This window comes from Triturus cristatus, chromosome 4_2, assembly GCF_964204655.1.
Source record: "Triturus cristatus chromosome 4_2, aTriCri1.1, whole genome shotgun sequence".
In the NCBI taxonomy this organism is placed as follows: domain Eukaryota; kingdom Metazoa; phylum Chordata; class Amphibia; order Caudata; family Salamandridae; genus Triturus; species Triturus cristatus.
Genome location: NC_140586.1, coordinates 778206342 through 778234333, shown reverse-complemented (window position 1 = coordinate 778234333; position 27992 = coordinate 778206342). Strand labels below are relative to the sequence as shown.

At 42.3% G+C, this 27992-nt stretch overlaps 1 protein-coding gene across 1 annotated transcript in view; it reads right to left on the bottom strand.

Moving 5' to 3' along the window:
• LOC146835026 (cytochrome P450 4B1-like) overlaps positions 1-27992 on the bottom strand; it is a 253521-nt gene that overhangs the window by 202104 nt on the left and 23425 nt on the right. Inside the window, exons 2-3 of the mRNA XM_085602688.1 lie at positions 15873-16017; positions 1848-1892 (exon numbers count right to left, since the gene is read on the bottom strand). Coding sequence (XP_085458814.1) covers positions 1848-1892; positions 15873-16017 — 190 coding nt within the window. The remainder of the gene's footprint in view (positions 1-1847; positions 1893-15872; positions 16018-27992) is intronic.

Sequence of the window (27992 nt, the reverse complement as noted above, 5' to 3'; positions counted from 1 at the left end):
CAAGGCACATAATCTGTTCTTAGAGTGGGTTGATGAATGACTTTGGCTGGACAAATGGAAGTTCTGTGGCAGGTGGGGTTGGTGGAAGGGGTTTATGCTGGCTGAAAGAGGAGAGGTGTACCACTAGCGCCTTCCCTCCTGTGCTGCAAATGGGGATATAGAACCTGCCGCAGTAGCTGCTGGGGAGTGATAGTCTTCTGGCTCAGTATTCAGAACTAAATATTGCATCAGAATGTTGAATCAATGGCTGGTTTAGGATCTTGGAAGACATGCATATTGATCATGTGAATGCCAGTATAAAGCTTCAAAGGCTGCAACACATGTGTGGCATGGCATGTATGGCATGGGTGGATTTCAAATTAATTGATTGGATTTGGATATGAATAAATTAAAAATTTAATTGAATAATTCCAACCTGGACTTAAGGGGAAATTCAACAATGAAAAACAGCTGGAGTATTTAAAGACATTTTGGATTCAATGTAAATGATCATAGTGCAAAGCATATGTGAAGTTTATTAAACAAATAGTAGTACCCATAAATGTATGTAAGTAGTGTAAATAAACCTGCACTATTAGGGCAGTAGTGCAATTAGTGATACATCAGCACATGATCCACTAAAGTCAGAAATCCCTGTTTGTGTCCTTATACAATGGATTAAAAAACTCAAAACAATATATTGCCTTTATAAAAGCAGGAGTGGTGGACTGGATCTGATTTTACTTAAAGAAGGTAGCGTTGAGATTTGTGGGAACTGTTAATGTAGAAAAGTGGCAGCAAGAATAAGACAAAGATCTCTTATTTCAGAAGATACTTTTAGCATCAACAGCACAATCTGTTTAGGTTTTTCACTGGGGTGATGTCACAACAATAAAATACCAATCATTCCAACTCCCTTTTCACCAACAATACATTGTAATGCTGGGAATCAGTACAATGGCCAACAACTGTCTTTTCCCACCTCCCATGTTCTTGTTATGCACATTAATCCTTGTTCATGACCCTTAGTGGTTTGATTACACTTTCAAACCACAGAATGTTTTGCTTTAATTTCAGTAATTACGTTTGAAACAGAATTCTAGGGAACCATTGTTTGTGTTTTGAGTCACAATCTGGTGTCACCACCCACTAGTAAGAGAGTGCATCATTGAATGAGACGAGGGGAAGGGAGGTGGGAGCAGGTGAAGGGGGTAGTTGGATTAAAACCATTATTGTAAGGCTTGAGAAGATGGAGGGAGGGACTGTTTAGGGAGGTGGGGAGGACTGCAGGACCAAAGCCATTTAAAAAAAATGCATTCTAAGGTAAAGCCAGTGTTTACCTGTAGGTATCTTGGGGCTGAATAACAGATGCTTATTGGTACTCATTTTATCAACATCAGATAGATGAAAGGCTGAGTGGACACACCGGGATTTTAATCTGTGACCATGGAGTTAAACACAGGCCCCTGTAGTGGACGCATTCATCCACTGAACCACCAGAACTATATAAACAGTTAATGACACCTTCCTACAAAATTCTGAGCTACCAATTTTAACTCATGACATTTATATTTATTATGTGACCATTCTGCAAGTAAATTTAAATGCAGTGTAGATGGATGAAAGACTGTAAAAAAATGAATGGTACAACATTCTTGAATTAGATTCAGTGCAAACATCACACCCTGGATATCAAGCCTTAACATAGAGCTGATATCCCCAAACATTTCTAAACTTGCTATTTCACATTCTACAGAATATTGCAAAACATATACCCTGGTACACCCCAAATAATGCATCAGTTATTTCTGACTGCAACTTTTGCTGCATAATAATTAGGAAAGATTAAAAATAATGTCAGTACGTACCAATCCAAGGAACTATGAAAGCATATCCCAGTGTTCCTTTGGGATCTGGGGAGTTCAACATGCATAACAATTAGTGTGAGAAAATTGCATACAATACAACACAGATCTAACTAAATGTAAGTGGTGTTGTTGCTTCTTTATTTTTAAAACTAATAAAACTAAGTTAACATTTGTTTTTATATACATAGGGTAATTTCTTCCAAATGACTACATAGTAAAGCCAACAATCATATCACCACATTAAACTTACATGTTAAATAAGAAAACTTGAACATAATTGGACTCTTTAGAAATCACTAATCTTGAAAATATGTGCAATCAAATGTGTATAAAATCATTTGATGATCTCAAACAGGAGTTCAGTATACATAATCTCCAACTTTGGCATGCTTTAAAGAAACACCAAGAAATATTGACACAACTCAACCCATTGGAACACAAACAGATGTTTGGGACTTCAGGCCAGGGTGCTACATTAAAGATTTATCACTCGCTAGTCATCAATGGCCTGACCCAACCAAGTCCATTTACACTCACTGGGAAAGGGGACCTCAGCCCCATTGATTAACTGGCGGAGAACGACATGGCCTCATGCATCCTTGCCATATCATCCAAACTTTGACTATTCCAACTTAACTATCTACATACGATTTACTACATGAAAGGTTATGAAAGATGAGAAAAGGAGCCCTTTCCACAAATGTATAATGCTCACCTATTGCATCTTTCTACGTGTCAAGTGGGGCTGTCCCTCTTGCCAAACATTTTAAACACATACAAGACTCCCTAGACACAGTAGTAGGCCCCCCAAAATGGCCCTACTAGCGAGAAAATAAAAATGAGAGAGCTGTGGTACCAATAAACATTAATTGGATGCCTTACTGCAAAATGCCAACTTTGCACAAATATGGAAGGCATACTTTTCCCCTTACCACCAAGTCTGGGTCAATGAGACGGACCACTGAGCACACATCAAGAGAGATGTTCATACCGCTAAGGGTTGCCTACACCAACAAAGAACCAAAACACCTGGTGGGACTTCTTTCAATCATGTAATATGTAAACCAGATGCTGTTAAAGGCTTCATCTACGCTGTAATCCCAAATGGAGACACTCTTGGAGGGCCCACAAGGTGTGCAAGATTATCCTGTGTACGCAACCACACATATACCCACGCAAAGGGTGCCAAAGACACAATTAAGGTCATAAACTTAAATACTAACTTGCTTCTCATTTTCTGTAAGAGATTTCTTTTAGAGATTCCTTGGCCCTATTTGTTCTTTCCCAATGTCATTTGTCACGTTCTATAAAGATTTACATTGAAAATCCAATAATTAACGCAATTAAAATAATATTAAAATATTATATTACAAATATATTAGTAATGCATATAAATTACTAAAGTATTCTGTTGCGCAACAAACAAAAATCTAGTGCGTGGATCGGCGTAACATACAAGCAAAATGTAATATGCTCTCTCATCCCAGCATTCAGTTAAAAATGAGTCAAAGGAGAGGGCAAGGAAAAATTACATATTATAGTTTCACCTTAGAACACACTAGAAGACTAAGTCAGATGTAGTCTGCCATAGCATGAGGTGAACTTCCTGGTTGTTTTATAATGAGATTAAATCATTTGCCCAGATTTACACAATTTCTAGTCAAGTGCCAAAACTAGGACCTGAGACAGAAAATATCCACCTAAGCCAAATCATGTGAGTTTGGGCATGACCTTCCGATCCTACACAAGCCATTCTTCATCTGGCCTTCATATTCAGTACCTGCTGACCGAGAGGTAAACAGTTTATCTTCAGCAGCTGCAGATATTCAAGCTGTATATGGTTTTGCTCAACCCTTTCCCAATTGGGGTATAAACCCAAGGTTATTGGTCATCTGACCTCTGACATAGGAATAAGCATTCTCATCTCAGTTTGTAATGTGTTCCAAATAAACAATTACTCTACCTCTCAACTAAGAAAAATTCCAATTACGTCCAGGGACTACCGACCAGGATTATCAGATTTACATCCAACAATGTTTAATGAAGGATTTGAAAAAAGGGTCAGCTTTCTTTGAAAGGTTTTTTTTTTTTTAAAATAGCTGCCACCTCATACAGTTGTTATGCCATAGTGTTAAATCCCACAATGCGTTGCAGGTAGAGAAATATCTAGAGGTGAGATGTTGGCACCAGTAAGATCACATACCTTCTTCAGTATTTATTGCTCTAAGTCTACAGCCTACTACTCTATTCACCATGACCCCAACCACAATGCTGTTGAAGAGAATTTATTCTTATTTCCTAGTAAAGATTACATCTGCCACTGTAGTTTCCTCCAGTTGGGCCAGTTGACCAGAACATTTCTCACATCAGTCCGGCTTTGTGGAATTAGACCAATAGGGTACTGCTACTTCCGGGCCTGCTGTCTGAGCTACACTTCACCTCTGTTATCCATCCTTTAACTGGTTGTGGGTACCTCACTCAACACTGTGTCATCAAGCACACCAAGAGGACTCACCAAAAGGTGCACTCTGGGTGGCCATATAGTCTTGCTGCTAATCAGAATTTTTCATCAATCAGCTCTAATTTTAAACAGCCAGTTTTGATCTTTTACTACTGGGAGGGTTTATTAGAAGAAGCCACATTTATTGTATTGCCTTGCATTGTTCATTATGGTTTTTACAGTGTTCGGACACTAGGAACAGAAGTTGCCCCCACCCTGGTAGACTCGCTGGAAGTGTTCTGCTAAACCCTCCCAGCAGCTCACTCGTAGGGTGATCCACAGCCATCGGTGAGACACACTCACCAATTTAGGAATATTGCTGTGTTGGGATCCTTATACCCAATCTGTGCTGGAGGAGCCATTATCCACATATTAATTCCCAGTACATGAACTCAGGGCACGTATTGAGCCTGTACAACTCTCCTAGCCAACTGCACCAACCAGAAAATGCACATTAGTGCAGTATTGTCAAAACAGACCAAATTCAAAAATTACAGGACATGTTTACTTACATTGTACAAGTCCTGGCATTGTCAAAACCCCAAAGTTGTGTTTCACTGCAGCAAGGCTGGCTCTCCCATAGACTAACACAAGGTTACCTTATCTATTAACCTATTTAATGAGTAATAACTTCAGTTTGGGAACAGCTAAAGAAATCATTCATCAACTCATAAATTTGAATTATATTTTTAAATCCTACTTAATAGTAAAGTCATCGTATAAACTACTATTTTCCAAATGCCACTATCAGAAATTTGCCATTTTCCTGCCTAAACTAAATGTGCTTATTGCCAGTGCACAGTGTCACAAGGTTGTTAATAGCCCTCCTGAGGTGCCAGGTGCATTCCTTCCAGACAGGTGACAAAAGGACCTTGGGTGTGGGGAAGGATGTTCCTCCACTCAGCACGATGGCCAGAGGGTTGCCTGATGGCCAGGGAATGTGCCCTACCCTTCCTGCCTTCACAAAATGTCTGCCCTGACACTGGCAAATGCCACCCACACCGGGACCTGCCTGACATTTGTTTCCCTAGACAGACTGGAGCTAAAGCCAGACAAAAAGGAAGGACTGAACAGCTTATGATTATACAAAGGAGATGTCCCCTTTGCACAGGAAATAAAAGTGGCACTCTCAGAACCTTTCATCATAACACTCCTGGGCCTATGAAGACTCAGAAGAAGGATTGCCTTGCTGTTGGAAACTTGATGAAGACTGGTCCTGCTTACCCTGAACCCAGGACCACAGAAGTGACTCCAGGAGTCAGTTGGCTGACCTCCTGCTAGAACTACATGGACTCACACAGCTTCAAAGGCCATTTCTTGACTCTGCCCTGCTGACCTGCACCAACTGGACCTGACTGAACCCGCTGCTGACCTCTGCTGGAGTGAGTCTTAACCACCAAGAGTTGCCCCTTCAGATCATGGGCTCTTGGCTGTTGGTAATGTGTACTTCTCCATTCTCAAAACTGCAAGAACTGGACTCCAGGTGAAAATCCAGAGGCTCTGGGTTCCTCGAGTCGAAAAGAATGGTCCCCAGTATCCTCACAAACATAAGTCAACTTTACCGAGGTCAACACAGTACCCGCATCCAGCTGACGATGCAATCTTCCTAGATACCGACCCTAGAATTCACTGGCGGGTCTCTCCGCATCAACACCAACTGCCCTGTCTTTAGTGCCAAAAACAATTCTGATTTTTGATCAACTCTTACCGCCAATGGCAACTACACCACAAACAAGAAGTTCCAACCGCGGCCTAGGACTCCAGCAACACGCCGTTGATGAGTCCCTCCCTGGATCCAGACTGCAGCCTGACAGGTCACAACTTTGTCGAAGAGCGCTTCTCGCATGAAGCTGCACCAAGTTAGAAGGTAGAATTTCCATCACGACAAATCTAGTCACTGTTTCTGACCTGCGATCCAGTGCAGTCATTAACTTTTGTCTTTGACCGGGTCCAGCATGGCCAGATAACCATAATTGGCACTTTGTGCTGTTACGCTATTTCTACTGAAAGCTTTAAAATCACCTATATCCGGTTCTACTGATTTGATTTTATCTACTTTTGTGTCATTTTTTTAAATTTAAAACTGCTCTCGTTTTCTAAATTGCTTTGAGATATTTTAGTATTTGGTTTTCATTTTAAAGTTTAGGTACTGCATAAATATTTTACACATTGCCTCCAAGTTAAGTCTGATTGCTTTGTGCCAAGGTACTAGAGATTAGGCATAGGTTAATTTAGTAACTTTTAGAGCTCATACTGCCAAGAATTGCGTGTATTACCCAAGTGTGGCTTTGACCCCTTCCAACTAATAACCCATATTCTTACATACATTATTCAGCATCTGCATTTCTGTCAATCAGCCCCCAAGCTCCTTTAGCCATCCCTCCATTCTCCAATCCAAATGTAAAAATGATATCTAGTATCCTGGCACCCTCACACACAACCCTCTATATTATCCTCCCGTTCCCCTCCCAAAGATTTTGCCTTGTTTCTGCTCACCCTCAAAATGTCCCTTGAATTCACCCAGCACCACTCTCTTGAATTTACCCTAGAATACAGAAGTCACTCCTTGCCACCCATGCCCACCACCCTCTGCGCCTTCCTCGCTCTCCCCCACCAAAACCGTGCTTTCAGCTTTCCAGTGTCCAGAAAACCAGCTCTTTTCTGACAGACTTCCTGAGAGCCATGTTAGCACAGCTTTGAAATCCCTGGCAGAGATGAGTCTGACAAGAGCTGCAGATAACAGTAAATGTGATGGTTGGCAAAATCAGAACACTACTGCAGTTTCCCTACTTTTTAAGATCGGGGGAGACCTGAGAGAGTTGACATAAAGTGAATGAAGTCCCTAGCTGCCAGTCTGACCCTTTACTCCTCACACTGAAGACCGGGGAGAAGTCAGCAAGCCTGCTGGTTCAGGCGAAACGTGTCCAAACAGCTGATAAATGAAACCTGAATTTGTCAAAACATGGCGTCGTCAATCCTTGGTGATCGACGAGGTGTTTGTATAATATCACCCTCTGTTTTGGTGTGCGGCGGCTGCAACACAAGCAAAGGAGGAGAAACACAATCAATCAAGCAATCAATATCTCTCTCTCTCTTTCTCTCTCTCTCTCTCTCTCTTTCTTGTGTAATCTAAGTTCATATTCACTTTCCACAGTTGTTTTTTTTGCATTGATTAATCTCTTGTGCGAGCATCCCTTTTAAATACTCAAGTAAAATAGACACTCTACATTTATGTATGAGTCTGACAAGAGCTGCAGATAACAGTAAATGTGATGGTTGGCAAAATCAGAACACTACTGCAGTTTCCCTACTTTTTAAGATCGGGGGAGACCTGAGAGAGTTGACATAAAGTGAATGAAGTCCCTAGCTGCCAGTCTGACCCTTTACTCCTCACACTGAAGACCAGGGAGAAGTCAGCAAGCCTGCTGGTTCAGGCGAAACGTGTCCAAACAGCTGATAAATGAAACCTGAATTTGTCAAAACATGGCGTCGTCAATCCTTGGTGATCGACGAGGTGTTTGTATAATATCACCCTCTGTTTTGGTGTGCGGCGGCTGCAACACAAGCAAAGGAGGAGAAACACAATCAATCAAGCAATCAATATCTCTCTCTCTCTTTCTCTCTCTCTCTCTCTCTCTTTCTTGTGTAATCTAAGTTCATATTCACTTTCCACAGTTGTTTTTTTTGCATTGATTAATCTCTTGTGCGAGCATCCCTTTTAAATACTCAAGTAAAATAGACACTCTACATTTATGTCAGGCTTTTGTTCAAAAATTATTATTCCAGTCTTTCTGTGTCACCCACACCTCTGCTTTAGCCACTGAGTACAGTGAAAACAACACTCCTACACTATCCACCCAAGGGGATTCCCATTGCCCATTCTACAGACATGTTATCTATGCTAAAGGACTATGTGTCCCACTCTATTCTACAGAAATAGGAGGGGCGCTTGTGAAAAAAATTTAAGTTGAAGAAAAATCTGGCACGTAAAAGCAAATTTTGAGGAAACAGATGAAAAATGTTTTACAGATACGTAATACTTGTGGAAAAGATTTTCTACCAAATGCCATTCAGATAGAAGCTGATATTTTTCTTATCTTTTGAAAAAGTTGATTGGTATGTTTGTCTAACATCCAGAAGATGAAGTCCAATGATGCAGTTAGAGATCTTACCAAAAATGAACAACAACTCATCTAGTAAATCAGTAAGTGTATGTGCACAGGTAAGGCAAAGAAATCCTTCCATTAAATGGTTACAAACTAAAAGTAATATTGTGTGCTGAAAAAATATATAAACTAGCAACAGCTGCGGTTTCTGAGGAAATTAGGCTGATTTTCTTGTCAGGCTAGAAGATTTCATATCTCATTTCTCCAAGACTACGTGCTGGGGAGCGACGGGAAGAGAGTGAGAGAGCTGCAAACACACAACTCAATGGCTTCCCAGAAAGGGGAGGGTGGAGAGTGAGCAGGAGCAGCCACCTGTGAGTTTGGACCTCCCTCCGTTGTCTTTATCAAACATTCTTGCTCTCAGAGAAAGAGGTTGTGGTGAATTGGTCAGAGCTGCCTAATCTGGAGCTGGGGATTTTTATTTATTTTATTTATGTAGTTTGTAGAGCGCACAGCTACCCCCAAGGGGGTGTCCCGGCGCTAGAACCTGAACCTCCAGGTGAGGAGAAAAGGGCAGGGAGGGAAACAGCAGGATAAGAATCAGAGTCCAGAAAAGAGCCAGGTTTTGAGTCTGGCCCGGAAGATGGATTCAGAAGGACAGAATCTAAGATCGATTGGCAGAGCGTTCCACAATTTTGCCGCGATAACACTGAACCCTCTGCCACCCATTCTAGTGAGTCTAAAACGGGGAGAGATCAGAAGGCGGAGGTCATTGGATCTCAGGGATCTGATGGAACGGGATATTGAGATACGTTTTTTCAAGTAGTTGGGTCCGAGGCCGTTGATGGCTCGGTAGGCGAGGGTAAGGATCTTGAACTGGATACGGCAAGCCACCGGTAGACAGTGAAGTTCCTTACGATAAGCGGAGACTGATTGACGGTAGGGGATATTACCAATCAATCTGGCCGCCGCATTCTGGACAATCTGAAGCCGGTCTATCAGATATTGGGGGGCACCAGCATAAAGGCTATTGGCATAGTCCAGGTGAGAAGTGATGAGGGCATGGGTAACTGTACGGCGGGAGTCCAGAGGGAGATAGGGAAGTATCTTTTTAATCATGCGCAACTTCAGGAAGCAGGCAGAGGTCACTTTATTGACCTGAGTTTTGCATGAGAGGGAGTCGTCAAACTGAAATCCCAGGTTACGAGCAGAGTGAACGGGAGAGGGAGCAGGATCAAGTGCCGTGGGCCACCACCAAGAGGAAGGGATGGGATTTTTCTGGTTAAAAAACAGCACCTCTGTCTTGTCTGCATTGAGTCTGAGGTGGTTATCAGTCATCCAGACACTGATGTTGTTGAGGCACTGGCGGAAGCTGGTGAACGCGGAGTCCGAGTGGTCTCTGAAGGAAAACATCAGCTGAGTATCGTCAGCATAAGAGACCACCCTGACTCCGCAGGACTCCACAACGTCGGCCAGTGGGGCAAGATAGATGTTAAAAAATAGAGGGCTGAGGGCAGAGCCCTGTGGCACACCGCATGACAAGGGTTTATCCTCCGATTTGAAAGGCCGCAACAACACCCTCTGACTTCTTCCTGAAAGGAAGGACTTGATCCAGCTAAAGGCAGTGCCGCCAATGCCTATCTGTTTGAGTCGGTCAAGGAGGATGAGGTGGGAGACAGTATCAAATGCAGCGGACAGGTCGAGGAGGACCAGCATAGCCTCCTCGCCCCTGTCCACGCATTCCCGGATCGTTTCCGATACTTCCAACAATGCCGTCTCTGTGCTGAATCCCGCCCGAAATCCGGATTGCGAGTCGTGCAGTAGAGAGTTGCTTTCCAAATACTCCGTAAGTTGCAGCTGTACGGCTTTTTCCAGGACCTTTGCGGGTTTAGGAAGAAGGGAAATGGGGCGGTAGTTGGCGAAGATAGTGGGATCAGCATCAGCCTTTTTTAGGATGGGAATCACCAAAGCCTCCTTCCAAGTGGTAGGGAAGAAGCCATGGAGGAGGGAAGCGTTCCAGATGGAGAGGAAGGAGCAGGCTAACGAGGGAGCCAGTTCTCCCATAAGTTTAGCAGGGACAGGGTCCGAGGGGGCGCCAGATTTGCAGTGGGTGAGTAACCTAATAGCATCGTCCAGGGTGAGTTTATTGAAGGAGAGGAAGGACGGAGAGGCTGGGGGACTAGTGGAAGGAGGCAGGGAGGCTAGCCCTTTAGGGAAGGAGATACAGAGTTTGTTTATTTTTTCAAGGAAGTAGTCAGAGAGTCCCTCGCATAGGGCCTGACTCGCAGAATTCTGAGTGGCCCTAGCCGGTGGATTAATGAAGTCTTTGACAATGGTGAAGAGGGTTTTTGACGAGTTTTTGGCATTAGCAATTTGAAGAGAGAAATGGTCTTTCATAGTGTTTTTTTTTTGTTTGAGGAATTTTTTCAAAGCAGATTTGTAAGTAAGTTTAGCTTCAGGGTCATAGTTTAGTCTCCACTTACGTTCGAGTGCTTTGCATCTGCTTTTTTCCTCACGGAGGGAGGTGGAGAACCAGGGGGCGGAGGGGCGAGATCTAGTGGAGGCAATGATTTTCTGGGGAGCAATGGTGTCAATAGCTTTGATTCAGAAATTATATATTGGGGATACATATATGACTCTCTGCGTGAGCTCAACATCCTGTGATTCTGGGCAAATCACTTAATTTCCCCTGTGCCCCTAGAGAACACAATATAAATCTGTTAATGTAATTTAAATTAAAGAAAAAAAACCTGCATCTTGGTGGGGGTGAGGGGGTGGTCAAGCGGTGTTGTGGGAGGGAGGACGGGTGTAAGGAGATGGCACAGGGAGTTTAAGTGACTGCACTGCAGATGAAGCGGCAATTTAATTTAAATTGAACAAAAAAAATGAGCAGCGATAACGGAGGGTTGGTGGGGACAGACATGCAGTCATGCAGTCTTGTGGGAGGGGTGTGCAGCTGGAGGGCGACACAGAGAGATTAAGTGATGGTAAGGTGACCAAAGTTTCATGCACGAAGAAAACAGAGCAGAGGCAGGCCAACAAAAAAGAAAAGAGTGCTCTCCAAGTATCCTAAAATAACATGAAGAGTAAGAGCATATGTAACAGGGGTAGTCCACATTGGAGGCTATAAAAATAGAAAAGGAAGGACTACCAAGCATATTATTTGAAGAAAAGCAGGCATTTAGGAAGGGCAGTGAAAGGAGCCAACATAAAACAAGCATTTGCAATGCAATAGGTCTCGCATTTCTAAGAGTTAGGGCAATTGGCATTGTAAATGACAACATTTTTTCCCATGTGTTTTGATTTGGAGCGGATGTATGGGGTGTGGAGTGGAAATATGTAGGTTGGATTGGAATTATTAGTTAGTGAATTTGTGGGTGGTGGAATTGTGAGGTGTGGATTGGATTTGTGTAGCAAAATTATGTGTCATGCTGTGCTGTGGAAATATGTGGATAGTTATGTGGTATTGAGTGTAATGGAATCATGCAGAGTGGGATTGTGTGTCATGAAGTGTAATTATATGGAATGGTATTTTGTGTTGTGGAGTGGTATGTATTTGAGTTTCATTATTTGGTGTGCTTTTGAATTTTGTAGCATGATGTGGAATTTTGTGGTGTGTACTGGATGTATGTGGTGTGTTGCATAATTGTGTTCAGTTGAAATATGTGGTTGGTTGTCAGATTATGTGGTGTGGAAGGGAAGTGTGTAGAGTTGAATTGTGTGGCCTGGAAGTGTGTGCTGTTGAGTAAAATTATCCTGATTTGATTTATGTGGCATGGTGTAAAGTGCCCTTTTGTGGATTGTGTTACCAAGTTTAAAAATTCTGAAACACTCTGAGTTATCAAGAGCAGTTCAAGTGAACCCTTATTGCAAATCAACATGCATCTCACAACCACAGAGAAAGCGAGGAGATCATTCAGAGGTCATGTTCAATCAAAACTTTGTCTGTCTTTCAGGACATACATAGACAGTTTCACATAGAAGTGAAACAGATTGCACAGGAATACACAGACAGGCCTAGACACAGACACAAGATTCTATAAGGCCACATACAGACACACACCCACATACATACAAATATACATATTGAGACACGTGATCACTGGCACGCAGACACACATACACAGCCACAAATGCATGCAGATACACATACAGATAACGCACATGTGGACAGACACACAACAGCATAGGGATCAAGGCAACATGTAGAGCTTTTTCGATGTTAGTGCTTTTTCACTGATTTACAATTTTATTGGTGCAGTTGTGAGGATTGTTTAGTAGGAGATTATAAACATAAGAGAATGGAAGGAAGCATCAGAGGGTTTAGGGATGACTGAATGAATGTTGAAAGAGTGAGAGAATGCTAAGTTAGATGGTAAGAATAGGGCATTTTAAGGATGAACTGATGCACAGGTGGCCAGTAAAGAGCAGCACACTGTGTGTGCAATACCATTGAACCCACTTCCATAACACAGAATAGGCCACAGGGATTTGCTTGCCTAGAGATTTTTGTGGAAACCGCAGTCAGAACACCTGAGCTATGATAAGTTTCCCCTGTAGGACTCACATTTGAGGAAACTGTTGAGATCTCTTACAGGATAACCAATTTTATGGATGAGCATGCCAACTCCCTTCCTAGGACTTTTGGGCTAGTCAGGATGGTTCAGTAGCAGGCCCTAGAGGGAAGCCCTTTGACTGCTGCTGCTTCAGCTGTTGCCGGACTATAAGCGTGGCCAGAAGGCAGCAGCAGTTGCTGGCCTATAAGAGTGACCGATGTCCATTACAGAGACCGAGAGGACCTGTAATGGTCACCAATGCACCAGTGTCAATGTGCTGTGGCCTAGGAGATGTCAGACAAAAGGGACAGCACAAGTAGGTTTCCTAGTACGCATGCACCAGGCAAAGATTGCTAGTGGTAGTAAACAAGCAGTGAGTAGCTCTTGTTTTTTGTTGTAGCTTGAACTGAGGAAATAAGTGCTTTCTGATACAATATTTTTGACCTAAACATACTAGCACATGTTTCAGAACAATAGCTTTATGATTTCAGTTAATATTTCCGGTACCATAAACCTAACTGCAAGACATGCCCCCTGCTTCATAACACTCAGGCCACCCCCTCCAAACCAACCGAGATCCTTGTGAACGAAACGACGTGCTGGGCCCCGGTATCAGCACTAGAAGTGGGAGGCAAAGCACTGGGTTCATAAGCCCAAACGAGGCAAATATACACAAGTTTCCATTTGGAAATAATATAAAACAAAGGTGCCGAGCTAAGCCATTAAGTGCGGCGTCCGTGCACAGTAATGAAAAAATAAAGACGAAAGTGGGCCACCATTCCAAAATATACAGTGTAGAGCCCGTGCATATTTAACTTATGTGCATGGCGGCCCGTGACTGTTTTCATGGACCCAGAACTCAGTTGAGAGGCGGATGAGTTAGCGCTCACATCGGATGGAGTAAACGGTAAGATTAATCGCTTACCTGGCCATGGACGTTTTAAATAATTAATTAGACCGTACTTCTCTAGAGAGTAATGGTTATTTTGTCATTTTTCTTTGGGCTCACTCATTTTAAAGAACGAACAAGGAGTCAGGAAGTTAAGCCCTGGTATAGGATCCGCGAGGCGGAAATAAGACGTAGCACCTTAAACTCACTAATTGGTAAGAACACTTGTGTAATTTAGTCTTGGGCTAGGTTCATTTACTTGTTTAACTTGATGCCGTTTTGACCATTAGTGTATATATTACATGTAGATGTGTTTTTTGCCTTTATGACCACAGTACTAGTGAGATACCGCTGTTTGTCCGGTAGAGTTTCATTCCTGGGTGTTCTAAGCTGTTCTACCGGGATCACTCGACTAGACTGGTAACTTTTCAGTTCTTAGAAATATGGTTTTACATTTTGGACACAAAAGAGTTTGTTTTAGCTATGTGGCACTTCTTTAGTACAAGACTCTTAGCATCTGCACCCGTTCCCTTGAATAGTCTTTTACTTTATTCTGTGTTTTGGTTATCTTTGTCATGGGTGATATGATTTTCAAGGTGATAAGGTATCTATCTTTTTGAACTTACTGCACCCGATTTAAAATATTTCATATACTTTTGGTCTGCCACCACAAGAGAGGAATTTCTTGTAAATACAAAGATTTATACCTTTGTTCCTGTGCAATTGGCTATTTGTATATATGGTGTATATATATATGTAAAAAGATGCAAATATGTTATATATTTGTAAGTAAAACAGGATATTTGTATTTTAGGTGTCTTTAGGGAGAGATATCCTTATATACCCTAGTCCTGAAACGCGTTGACTGTTTGAATCGAAGAAGCTCTTGACAAATCAAAATTATTTGCATAATCGATATATATAAAGTACTAAAAAAATTGTTTAGAGGTATAAAGTGTAGTTTTCTCTTAGTACTATTGAGTAGGGATATCTGAAGCAATGAAATGTTCTTATTAAAAAAGTGAGGGCATCCATACTCACTAACAGGGGAATAAGGAATAGAGGATATATTCCTTGTTTACTTGTATTTAGTTTTTGCTGGAGTTCTTTATAATAATTTTTTTGATTTTGGGGATTTAATTTTCTTTTGTGTGCCATATTTGTATGTATATTTGAACATATGGTGTGTTGACACTTTTTACATATTGATACATAAAAAACGATTTTTGTCTAAAGCTGTTTTCTGGCAATGATATTGATTAATGTATGATTTATTCAGAGAGAGCACCTCGTTTTGAAGGAATAATTAACGTTGTCCTTCTATTTACAGTTCAGCACTGATTTATTCCAATGCATTACGTGTATTTTTGTATATTTGCTTACCCAGATGCGGTTGGATTAACTGGGTTAGCCCCTTCATATATTGCATGGCGGCCCGTGAAGCAGGTGCCATGATTCTTATTAAAAAAAACATGATACCAGGCCCTGTGGTGAGAGAATATCAGTAGGGCAAAATAAAACAAGTCCCTACACACAACATATGAAAACGTACAGCGTAATTAAACTGTACTTGGTGGGTGCGCTTTACGACAAAATTGAAGTGATGTATTGGGAGCACCAACCAATAAGGAGACAGGAAAGATGAGTGAGGCACAAGTTAACCAATTGCAAGCAGCAGGCGGGTTACACTCAATATACTGCTTACCGCAGGTCTTGCAGCCATCGCATGCACGCTGCCTAGGGTCGACCTAAAAAGGGTGGGGCTTAAAGCCTATATTCTAGACACAGCATGTCTCAAAGAGACAGCTCATGCCCTGCCTTGTCGAGACCTAAAATAATTTCTCTGTAAATCTATGCATGGCATACACGAGGAACAGAAAAATCAAAGTTTTAAAAGAAAAGACGGAAACATGTAAAACACAAGCTCTGGATTATATCTAGATTTAATAAAGGTAATAATCTAGGATGACCCACCTCCTCTGCCGAAGACAGCTTTTGCATAATCAGGATGAGTGATGTTCAAAGATCCGAAGAAGCTTCCTAGCCAGACAGGAAAAGCATAATTGTATTTGTGTGTCCATGACACCACCTTGGCGAGGTCTGTTCCATCTTCTTTAAACTGCAAGAAATACAGGGATGCAACTTAAATCACCAATGACACAGAAGGACATATACAACAACTTAACTTCTTGACCACTTTTAAAAGTATCCGGCCTCCAAACAAAACTCTCGAGACGGAGCATTCCATAACTTACTAGAGTTTTATTCCACTAACAGAAAACTGGTTAACCAAAGTAGCAAAAGGCAGAGGGAGGATGCCTACTTACATACTAAAGTTTGTCTTTCCTCAAAAGGCTCAGAAACCAAAGAGCCGGAATTATACATTTATTAGACTGAGTGCTGTATGTGGTTTTTAGATCCATTTCCTTTCTCAGGACACAAAATAATATACAAGAGCTTTAAATTATTCGTAATGCTGTTTTTGTGTTTTGGGTTTTCTGCATGAAAAAATGAACAGTCATTTTTATTTAGCTAACTTTCTATTTCACCTACCTATGACACATATATTAAACAAGATAGGGGCATATCAACAACAACAGGCGATAATTATCTCTAAGCGCACTTAGCGCTAGGATAATTATCGCCGGCTAGCGTGAATTTTTATCGCTGAGATAGCGTGCTATTAGCAACGCTTATCTCAATAGCGATAAAAATCCTCACGCTAACAGGCTAAAGTGAGAATATCGCTGGAAACCCAGCGATAATCTCACGTAACCTTGTTGATAGGGACAGGCAAACTTAGCCATGATATCCTCCTTCCATAGGATATCATGGCTAAGTCAGAAAAATACCAGACGTAAAAAAGCAGCGTTTACCGCGGTTAGCGCTGCTTTTTTTGTCTCTAACAGGGTTAGCGACATTCTTGATAATAGGAGAAATGTCGCTTAGCGACATTTCTCCTATTATTTTACTCTGGAACGCCCCCTTTGCATATCATTAGAGATGCAAGGGGAAGCGTAGAGTAAAAGGGTGCTAACATGCAAATTTGCATGTTAGCACCCTGTTGTTGATAGGGCGCTAGTTTTATCTCTCCTTTTTTGGCTTTTAAAGCCAAAAAAGCAGAGATAAAGCCCTTGTTGATATGCCCCTTTGTGCCCAGAACTAAACGGAATTCAAGTGTGCTCGACTAACTCTATTTTCACCCATTTTGCACACCTACACAAGAAACAAAGGGATGGAGTTATAAAGAGAGAGCACCTATGATTTAAGAGGGTATTTAGATAGTTGTGAGCCTGCAAAACCATGAACTACCAAAGATGGTACCCACAAACTGTATGCAGTGGATAAAAAGCATGGGGGCATATTATCAAGAAAAGGCGTTAAAATTATCGCCGCTTTAGCGGCGATAATGGGCTTGATAATATGCCCTTGTGAATTCCCATAGAAGCCCATGTTCTGGTGTGAATATGGGCCTCTATTGGATAATTTTAAGGCAGTACTTGATAATATGCCCCATGGAACTTTAAAAATGGGATAGGCAAAATACTATAACTATGGAAACTCTTTAATGAAAAAAACAATTTAAGTCCTAATTTGCTGTATAAGATTATGCTGATTAATATTATGAAAATGAATCTGAAGTTATCAAACTTCCACTAACATATGCTCTTGTCAGAGACATTGTAGAAACATTTTGGCAAACACTTTATATACCTTCAACAAGTTTGGAAACCGAGCAAAAGGGTTTCTAGAAAGTCAACAAGCATGTGAAAGTGCGAGTGCACATCAAACGAAATATTTCAAATTAAATTCCAAGTTTTCATATTTTGTGTTTATTTCTTGAAAGAAACTTCTTCGATGCAAGCCCACTGCCAGCCAACACGTGTTTCGTCCTGACTTAATAGGTCACGGACTTCATCAGGGCTGGAGACAAAGAAATAACCGAGTTTCATAAGGAAATTGCTTAATGTAACAACAGAAAGTAAATAAACATAGTGACATCAAGCATTAAAGCAAAATATGTAGCTATTAAGACATTACAAGACCTAATAGGTAAACATCGTGGTTGGAGCAAAATGTAAGATATAATGTCAAACAACGTTTAAAATTTGCAAATTGTGTGCAGAGGAAAGAAGGGGAACTACAGAAAAAAGGTGCTAATTGTAAGAGGAGAGAGTGAACCCAGTGAACTAAGTACCAGCAAGTATGAAATAAAGTAGAGGTTATCTGAGCATTGGTATAGTCTAGTAAAATAAAAGTAAAAATAGAAAGAAATAAGGAGAAATAATATTAAATGGAAAGAAAAACAAGTGACGCTAGAGACCCGTGCTATAATACAAGCACATAATGTGAGTAAATGTCTCTTAAATCAAGAAAACCCATACGAAGGGAAACTGCCAAAAGGTGAAGCTAACCACCAGTGAGAAGTACTCTCTAAAAGCCTGTACACGAAACATATATTACAAAAGACTCACCATATTGGTATTATCAGTCTACAAATTTTGTTAGTCCAGGAGCCAAGGACATAGCGATCGCAACCTGCATGTAAATTAATATTTTCAATAATCAATCCAACTAACTAAAATAATTATAAACCAAACTGAGTAAGTATTAGAGACATACCAATCAAACTTCGAACTGGCGGCTCCAATCCAATAATATTCAAAAATAAACAAAGTCAGTCGATGCAATTATTCGGTAGAAGGTGTCATTCAAGTAACCTAAAACGAAAGTTAAACTAAATTCCACGTTGTCAGCCAGTATACGAGCGTAAATGTCTACCAATCTCAACAGAAAAATCAAAAGGAAAGTAATGGTAGGTTAAGTATAACAGTAGGATTCGTAATCTAATAACAGAGCACCACAAGACGGCATCACTAATATATCAACTACAAGGGCGCTAATGTAAGTATACTAAAGTCTAAGAACTAATATTAAACTGATAATCAAGTCTCACGTTCAAATTACGAGTAATCCCCAGAATCGTATACAATAATCATCATATGATTACACTCATAAATACCTGAAAGTAAAGCGAAGGGTCCAATATCTTGACCACTCGTGTAATGTTCCGGCGTCTACAATGGGCGCCATGTTCGTGTGGGAATATAGGCTGATTGATGACGGACTATATGGTTATGTGCAACCTCCTAGAATGGGCGCCATATTGGACTAGTAATTACGTTAAGTCAATAGAAATAGTCAAAGGAATCAGTAGCCAAAACACAGAGTGTTGGTAACACTCAAAGTCATACGTAATTTAACCGGGCGTCTGAATTTAAGCGCCATCTTGGATAGGGATCTACCTACTGTGTAAAGATACAAAATACTACATGGCGCTAAGAAGCCCCTCGCGTATATATGGAAAAATTGTTAAAAGTATCAAATATCACTAAACCTACCTCAAAAAAAGAAACCCTATACTTAACAAGTAAAGTTTGGGCTATTTATCCGGGCGTCTGTATTTGAGCGCCATCTTGGAAAGGGATCAACCTACTACGAATAGAACCAAAATACGTGCCATCATATAAGGACTAAGAAGTCCTGCGCGTGTATGCAAAAGTTATTAATTGTATTATATATCGCTAAGTCGACCTCAAAGGAGGTTACCCTTTGCCTAACAAATAAAGTTTGATGCCAGAGATAAATTCAGTAAATGAGGAAAAAACAGTAAAAGAGTCAAATAAGCGGAAAAGAAGTTAAGAAAACAAAAACCAAAGCGACCCCACCTCAGTCAAAATTATGTGAGAAAAGGCATACATTTACAAGATTCAAATAATATACAGTACTTAATCAATAATTAAGTGTTACATACATACAGAGTATACAATTATCTGGTAAAGCAAGGTTCGGCATAAGGAGAGGAATACATCATAAATCTCCAAAAACATGCCACAATATAAGTACAGTAATTTACAAAAGCAGATTGAATTCAACTTCACAACCTTAAAGTGCCATTAAATGGGAATGATTGGAATACTACCATAAAGGTTTGTATTGATATACTGAATTGACTCATCATTTCTCTGCGCAATTGTCCCTACCACTGAGGGTTTAGGTTGTTTCACTTTATATACCTTGCCTATAACTAAAAAGCAACAAGCAGACCTCTAATATGCAGTCAATTAATAAGTAAAGGGATCTAAAATTGGAGATAGGCGCATAGCAGCAGACAAATTCAAAAGCTCTCAAACTGGACTTCAGACTGTTCAGAGGAAGTGGCCTGTCCTATCCACAGGGGACGAGTCAGCAGGAACAGGTGGCAGCTAGCATATCTTACTGAGAAAACCAACACATCACACAGAGTAGATGCGCTCACGTTGATGGCCCCACAGCTGAAGAAAGGGGAGAATTTTGGAGAGCACAATATTTCAGCAGAGTAAAAGGAAATAGTTTAAAGGTGGGGAGTGTTGGAGAAAAGGAGACACAATGGAAAGTAGCATGAGCACAATCGTTCACAGCAGGCAGAGTCCTCTAGGATTAGAGGGGCATATTATCAAGACAGGCGATAAAATTATCGCCGCTTTAGCGGCAGAAAACTGCCGCTAAAACGGTGATAATGGGCTTGATAATATGCTCTATGGAATTCCAATTGAAGCCCATGTTAGATGTGAAGGACATCTAACCTGAGCTTCTGCATCCCGGCGCTAGTGGAAAGGTCATGACCAAGACAAACAAGCATTTTCAATACAATCAGTCTCGCCTTTGGGACGTAAATATTGAGTGATGCAGCACATTATCGCACATTACTGCAGCGCAGCCTCGCTCACATGTATTTTCAGCACAATTACATCCCCAGCTGACGGTAATCACCACAACACAGGGAGGACTCAACGATTTCCGGTGATTAATATGTATATATTTTTTTAACCATAGAAGTATGAGTATAAGCATGCACCAAGGATCTCTACTTGCCTTTCAGCGTGGTGAAGTGGAAACATGCGCAGATCATCCTGCAGCACAAGCGCTGTAGGCATGACCTCCACATGGAGAAATAAAAATGTTGACGTGCAATTTTACTACTGTATGGTGCTTATGTGTGGGTAAATGTATGGCTGTTACATTGAAGCATGTCAAAACACCTTTATAAAAAGAATCCCAGAACAACTCCTGTGAACCTGCGGCTGCTTCCCTGGCCATGCACCTGAAATGCTTTGTAAATTTCGGATAAACAAAGAAAAGAAAAGTTCCAACTGCAGCGAGCATTTTGCGGGGCACCGCCCCTCTGTCTCTGAGTGGGGCCTTCCTGACTGGATGCTTCCTGGGAGGAAAATTCTTTGGGGGGAGGGAGCTGCTCAATGATGTTATGAAGCTACCAGCATACTTGTACTTTTTGAAAGACAGAAAGTGATTCGCAGTCATTGTTTTGGACCACACGATAAGCAGAATTTTAAATATTCTTAGACAGGTTAATGTTGAAATCGTGTGCTTACGATTGCTGAATATAATATTCATAAATAAAGACACCAGCGTATTTTAACCCCGAATATTGCTAAATATGCTAATATACAGTCAAGACAAGGCTTAAAACTGCATGTAAATATTTGCAACGATAAACACACATAACTTGTGAATTTTAAACATATGTGCTTGGCGTCTGGTGAACCAGGCGCCATGGCAAAAAACAACAAAGTAGTCCCCAAATTAAAAGATACAGCCCTGCAGCATAACTTAACTGTAGTTGGTCGGCGCTGCTTACTCCAAAAACGGAAGTGACGTATTGCATACACAGCTAGCCATAAGCCTGCTAAAAAAAGCAATGCCACAGTTAACCAATGGCAAACGGCAGGAGAAATTACCCTTCATATTGTATTTACTACAGGTCTTGCGACAGCGCATGGCTCGACCTAAAAATGAATGTGCAGTAATGATGAGCGTGCATCAGGGCAAGGAAAGTCAGATTATTAAGCTAAAATTAATTTAACAGGTTGCTGCACTGGACCAGGATAGTATGTCATAAGGGAAGTTTCAGAAAAAGTAAAAAATGTTAAACTTCTGTGCACTTGCTCGGACGTTGCTTCCCACAGCAGTAAATAAACAGAAGACTGCCTCAGCCCTCCAGTGCAGTGCAGATTCAGGGAGAGGTACCTGTTATCAGGAGGAGCGGGAATAGCGGTGGGTACTGCCAGTCTCCGGCATAGATGCTGGCTCTCGTGAACGGTGACTGACAGTTGTGATGGGGGGAGGAGCGAAGAGAGAGAGAGAGAAAGAGAAAGAGAAAGGGAGAGAGAGAGAAAGAGAGAGAGAAAGAGAGAAAGAGAGAGAGAGAGAGAGAGAGAGAGAGAGACTGACTGTAGGCTCGACCTAAGAAGGGGCGCCAAGTTATGGAAGCCATATTGAAATGCTCCTTCTAATTCAGCACTTCCATTGAGGGTATTTGCCTCTGTGCTAAATAATCCCTCTAAAACTGAAAGAAAAACTCCGAACTTGTGCAATGTTATAACAAGGACAGACCTTCAGTCTCCAGCCAGCAAACCTGTCGACCTGGCATCATTAGCAACCACTAGGAAAATGCACTCTAACCCGAAGCACTCAGGCCAGCACCGTCACAGGGTCGAATTGGCCAGACTTCAATTTAATATTGGCCAACAATGACATGCGCTTTTATTTACGTAGATAGATGATACATGTAAAAATAGACTGTTCTTTGTTAATTGAACAAGGCTCATAAAGGCTACAAGTTTGTTGCATTTATCAGCCACACGTGTGATAACTGACAGGTGTCAGCAACACTCCAGCAAACAGTATATATTAATCAGATTTACAGAGAACAAAAACCTGAAACAAAAGATCTGTTGCACGAGCAGCGGGAGGAGGCAGGGCTTTAGCGGGATGCAAAGAACTCATTGTGTGATGGTCAACCAAAAGTATCACTAGACCAATACTCCACCACTCTGTTCAGTAAGAGGCTAACAACTTGGCTCTTTTCACACAACAAATAATCTGTTCTCGTCCCGCCCCTTGGTGTCCCACCTGACTGTGCAGAGTGCCTGGACACTCTACGGAGTAACACTTGTACATACATACGACCCATTTACATTACAGGAGCAAGAACACAAGAAGGTGGGACATAGAAGCAAACAACCCACTGAAAAGCAAGCTTTTCAGAGTGACTCTCTCCTTAACCAATCAGCAGTGATAGGAGTAGTCAAACCCCCCAAAGTACATACTAAAGAGAATTCTGCAGTACAAGCACTGTAACCTCAACCTAACAAACAGCAGGGAGGCTGGATGTCCTATACGCAGGATTTAATCACTAGCGTTTTGAGGTTCTTTCTGAATACAACTTAAGAGGAGTTGCTTTGCAGGCCAAGGGAAAGAGCATTCCACAATTTGGAAGCCAAAAAGAATGAGCAGTCTGCCTCCTCTTCTGGCCTTATTAATGCAGGGGACTGGAACCATCTGAGGTTATTAGTTCTCAATGATCTTACTTAGCAGTAAGGTTTAAAACGCCTCCTAAGATAAAGAGGACCTTTGAGGGTAAAGAGGAGTGCCTTGAAATGGATCCTCCTAATAACCAGGAGCCAGTGAAGGTGCCGTAGGTTACCTGACACAAAAACATGAGAAAGAATCTTGAGAAGTAATCGAGCGGCGGGGTTCCGAAACGTTTGAAGGCTCTGATTAAAAATGCAGACAACCCCAAATATCAACAGTTGGCTTAGTGCAACCGGCAAGTAACCAAGGCATAGACTATCATTCTACGAAGGTCCTCAGGAATAAGATGAAGCATCCATCTTAGAGACCGAAGCGTGGCAAAACAGGTGGTGGCTATCGCCTTTATTTGGGGCTCAAAAGTAAGGTTTGAATACATTTCCTCACTAAGATTTCTTACCATATGTGCCGAGGAAGGCACCCAGTTCTGACGGACACCAGATGCTGGATTCAGGAGAGGCATTGGTGCTGAAGAGTATAGCAATGTCTTGGGGCATCTCCAGAACGACCCTGTGTCTTCCATTCTTCTACTATGCCTACCCGTTTTCATACAGCAGTGTGATGGCTGCCTACACCTCTCCAGGGTGCCAATGTACATGGGAGAGCAACCCATCCCTGAGACTGGAGTTAGTAGTGGCAACATTAGAATCATACTTCATAGCACTATCCAATCTCAAGCCGTAAAGATTGTGGGAGCAGGTAAATCACATAGAAACTTATGACAATCTCCCACTGAGGCACCAATGTCTTTATCTCGAAGCTTCATAGTCTGGTCACCTAAAGTTTTCAGGGCTAACACTCTCCATCTTGCCAGAGTGCACAAGGGCACCAGGGAGTCTAAATAATAAAAATCAATAAGCAATGAAACAACAGTGGTACTGGCTATAAATGGGGAAGGTCAGGAAGCCTTGTCTGGTGTTCTCTTCAAATCCACATGGCTAAAACAGGGTTCCCAACCTAGGATGCCCACACCCTCAGGGGGTGTGGGAAGACAATTTCAGGGGGCGCGACAAAGAGGGAAAGTATGTACTGTATGCATAAGAGGAATCTGACAAGACTTTTGTTGGGGGTGCAAACATTAATCAAACATTTCCTAAGGGTGAGGGCATAGAAAAGGGTGGGAACCCTTGGGCTAGACAATTACAAAACTAAAATTGGAGACAGTCATTCCCAGTGCATAATTTGCAAAGTACATAGGCGCTGTGGGGGAGGGGGCAAGGTTTTCTTGGGAGCGTACTGGTGGCACTGCCAAATGTCAGGGTTGCCAAATACAATTAGCACTAGTTGTCTCTTTTTATCTCTCTTGCAAGCTCTTTTTAACCTCCTTTTCCACTGTTTCCTATCTTTGGATTCCTCCTTTCTTCTCCCTTGCCTTCTTTATCTTGAGATCAAAGCTGATAAAATAAGTTGCGTAACCAACAAATTAGTGCTGGTGTCCATTACCTGCAAACACTGGAACAAATTAAGCAGTGTTCCCATCTATACATTTATGCTTGGAGCAACATCTTGCTCTGGATTTATTCTGGATTAAACAAATATATCAGGGCATGTCCAAATAACTTATGAAATAGATGTTTGACCCATCCATACCATACCCTTGTAGAGAAAAGGTATTTAATTCACTTTTGTTGTATATATACACACAATTGTCTTCTTACTGGGAACTAAGCATCACATTGTAGCAATTAACTCTCGCAGTGTAGCAAATCAGAGCAGTCCAGGGCCTATCCAGAGGAGGTGGTCTGGGCTAGTAATCTCCATCCACTGGTACGCAATAACAGCAGTCAATAAATCATTGTCTAGTCAGTCATCTTTTTTTCTGATAAACACTATGCATTCATTTACAAATATATACATTAGGCAGATAGAAATACCTTTGGTGACATTCTGAAATCATATTTGTTCCCAAAAGGCCAGTACTCTGCCACTGCCTACTTATCCTACATCACATTATAAGGTGGCAGGGGCAGCTCCTCCATTAGGGCGGAGGGGCGTAGCCCCACTGGTTTCTCAAGCAGAAGTGCCTGGGTGGGGGCGGGCGGCAGGGTGATCCTGCTCGAGGGCTGGGAGGAGTGGCTTGCCCACTGCTGTGGGCCCTGACTGTTTGGTCGGCCCTCTGGGGCCGACCAAACCAGTCATGTGCACTCTCCCTTTTTAAATCGAGCCTAGTGCAGCGCATGCGCTGCTGCTCAACTTTTAGTAAGGGGCTTTTCAAAGTGCTACCCACAAGCTTTTCCTGGCATAAAGCCACCATCTGCCTTTCTTATTTCTTCCTCCGCATCGCTGGCCTAATTACTGTCACTTTCGCGGCCATTGCTTGTTGGTTTTTGTCCATCGTCATTCTTGCCCTTTCCTTTCTCTTGTAAAGCAGCATTCCTTGCATGCTGCTTGCATTTGGTTTGACTATGTACAGCTATTTACTCGTGATTTACCAACAGCGTGTTAATGGTGGTTATCTCTATAAACCGTGCTATGCCAGATCCCTAGCCATGCCTTATCATAGAAGTAGAAGAAACAGATGGGAAGCCTCATTTCATCAGTGCTCGAGATGCGCCCAAGATAATTCTGTGACACAGATATACATCTATTGTTTTACAGTTCTCTGATCGATTACCTAGGAGTTGCTTGCACACATTACAAGAATCCCACATCACACTGAGTCCCGCCAGAACAGCTTGCAGCAGCTTGTGGACTTAATGAAATGCATACAGTAGCGCATGCATAATTCTTGAAGCCTCGTTGTGTTTTGAACTTCGAAGTTAGTTGGTGCGGTGCACTTAAAAGCAAAATGCTTTGCTTATTAATGCAAACCGACTTTTGATTACTTTTTTTGCAGCGTTAGGTCCTGTGACAACATTCAAGTTGAAAGCAACTTTACTATGCTGTTCTTACTGCACATACAAAAAAGCATTGACATAGCCAATAGGTCTCGCCTTTGGGACCTTATAAGTGTTTAGTTATCCAGCACAATATCCTTGGTGCAACAACATCAAGTCTTGCATGGCTAAACAGTAGCAGCGCAGACCTTTGGAAACAAGGTACCACTGGGAGATGGCACATATGTTAGCAATTAAACATGTAAGGTGGCTCAGTGGGTTCATGCAGCTACGAGACCTGTATACCGCCTGCAGGTTCAATGCAGGGGGCTCAGTCAGCATTTAATTCTTCTGAGGTCGATAGCATGAGTTGTCATAAGTTTTCTATTAATACCATTAATATTTACAGTGCTTGGAAACTGCTTACTTATGGCAGTGGGCGCCAAATGAACGCAAATGAGTAGGATTATTGCTCTAAAAACCGGTGCCCTGTTCTGACATAAGTACACAAATATCAGTTTACTCAATTCCACCGCACCCCCGGCACTCCCTCATCACAGGGTCACTGCCCCGGAGAGATCCTTGGAACTCATTCCGAATCAGGGCTCTGTACTCCCCCATGCCGGGTGAGACTTACCGTAATACATTATGTTTTTAATCCTCGGGCTGCGGCTCCAGCATCAGCCCATCCAGTGCAGAGCTCTTTGTCGGGATCTAATTCCATAGTGACTGGTCCCATCCCTAGGGTGAAGTGGTGGTCCCAGTGTCTGTGCCCCCTGCCCTCCTCCAGCGTAGGTAGTGTCTGAGCCCCTCCTGCCCTCCTCCAGAGTAGGCAATGTCTGGGCCCCTCCTCCAAGTGTCCAAGCCCCACCTACACTACTCCAGTGCAGGCAGTGTATTCTGCCTCCTCCGGTGATGTCAGTGTCTGCTCCCTCCTCCAGCGCAGGCAGTGTCTGCGCCCTTCTCCAATCCCATCAGCCTTTGCACCGTCCTTCAGTGTAGCAGTGTCTGCGCCTCCTGCCCTGCCTCAGCGTGCAGTATTCTGCCTCCTGCCCTCCTCCAGCGCAGTCAGTGTCTGTGCCTTCTGCCCTGCTTCTGCGCACAGTGTTTGCCTCCTGCCCTCCTCCAGTGCAGGCAGTATCTGCGCCTCCTGCCCTGCTTCTGCGCGCAGTGTCTGCGTCCTGCCCTCCTCCAGCACAGGCAGTGTCTGTGCCTCCCGCCCTGCTTCTGTGCGCAGTGTCTGCCTCCTGCCCTCCTCCAATTGCTCCCGTGACTCAGCTGAGCGTGTAGTGTCTGCGACATGACGGTTTCATGCCGCTTTTCTCAGGATTTCGTGCTCAAGTTGGGATATTAAGGCAGTCATTATGAGTTTTGTAGTAAATACTGGTAGTTCAGACCTGATTATATTTATTAGAGGGGAAATGGCCAGTAAATAGTGCACTAAAATCTGCACGTTCTATCTAAAAAAAAAAAAACGTGGGAGGCAATAACAATTGTTTGTGGTAAATACCTAACACTTCGGTGTCAGTTTTAATTGTGTGTGACAATTATTGCACCCCACAGCGTTCAGCTCAAAATTAAGGGTTTAGCTTTTACGCTGTACCTGTCAATAGGGTTCAGTATCAGTTCTGCAGGAATGTCACAAAGATGCGTATTTCACATTTTATGTCAGAAAGATACTTCGCATCCAGTGGCGGTGCGTCCATTCGGGCGCAGGGGCAGAGCCCCACTTACCGAACGCGCACGCACGCAAATCAGCAAATCATCAGCAAATCCCAGACCGGCAGCAATGCAATGATGAATATATTGCGTCGGACATGAAGGGGGTGGGGCCGGGGGGCGAGCA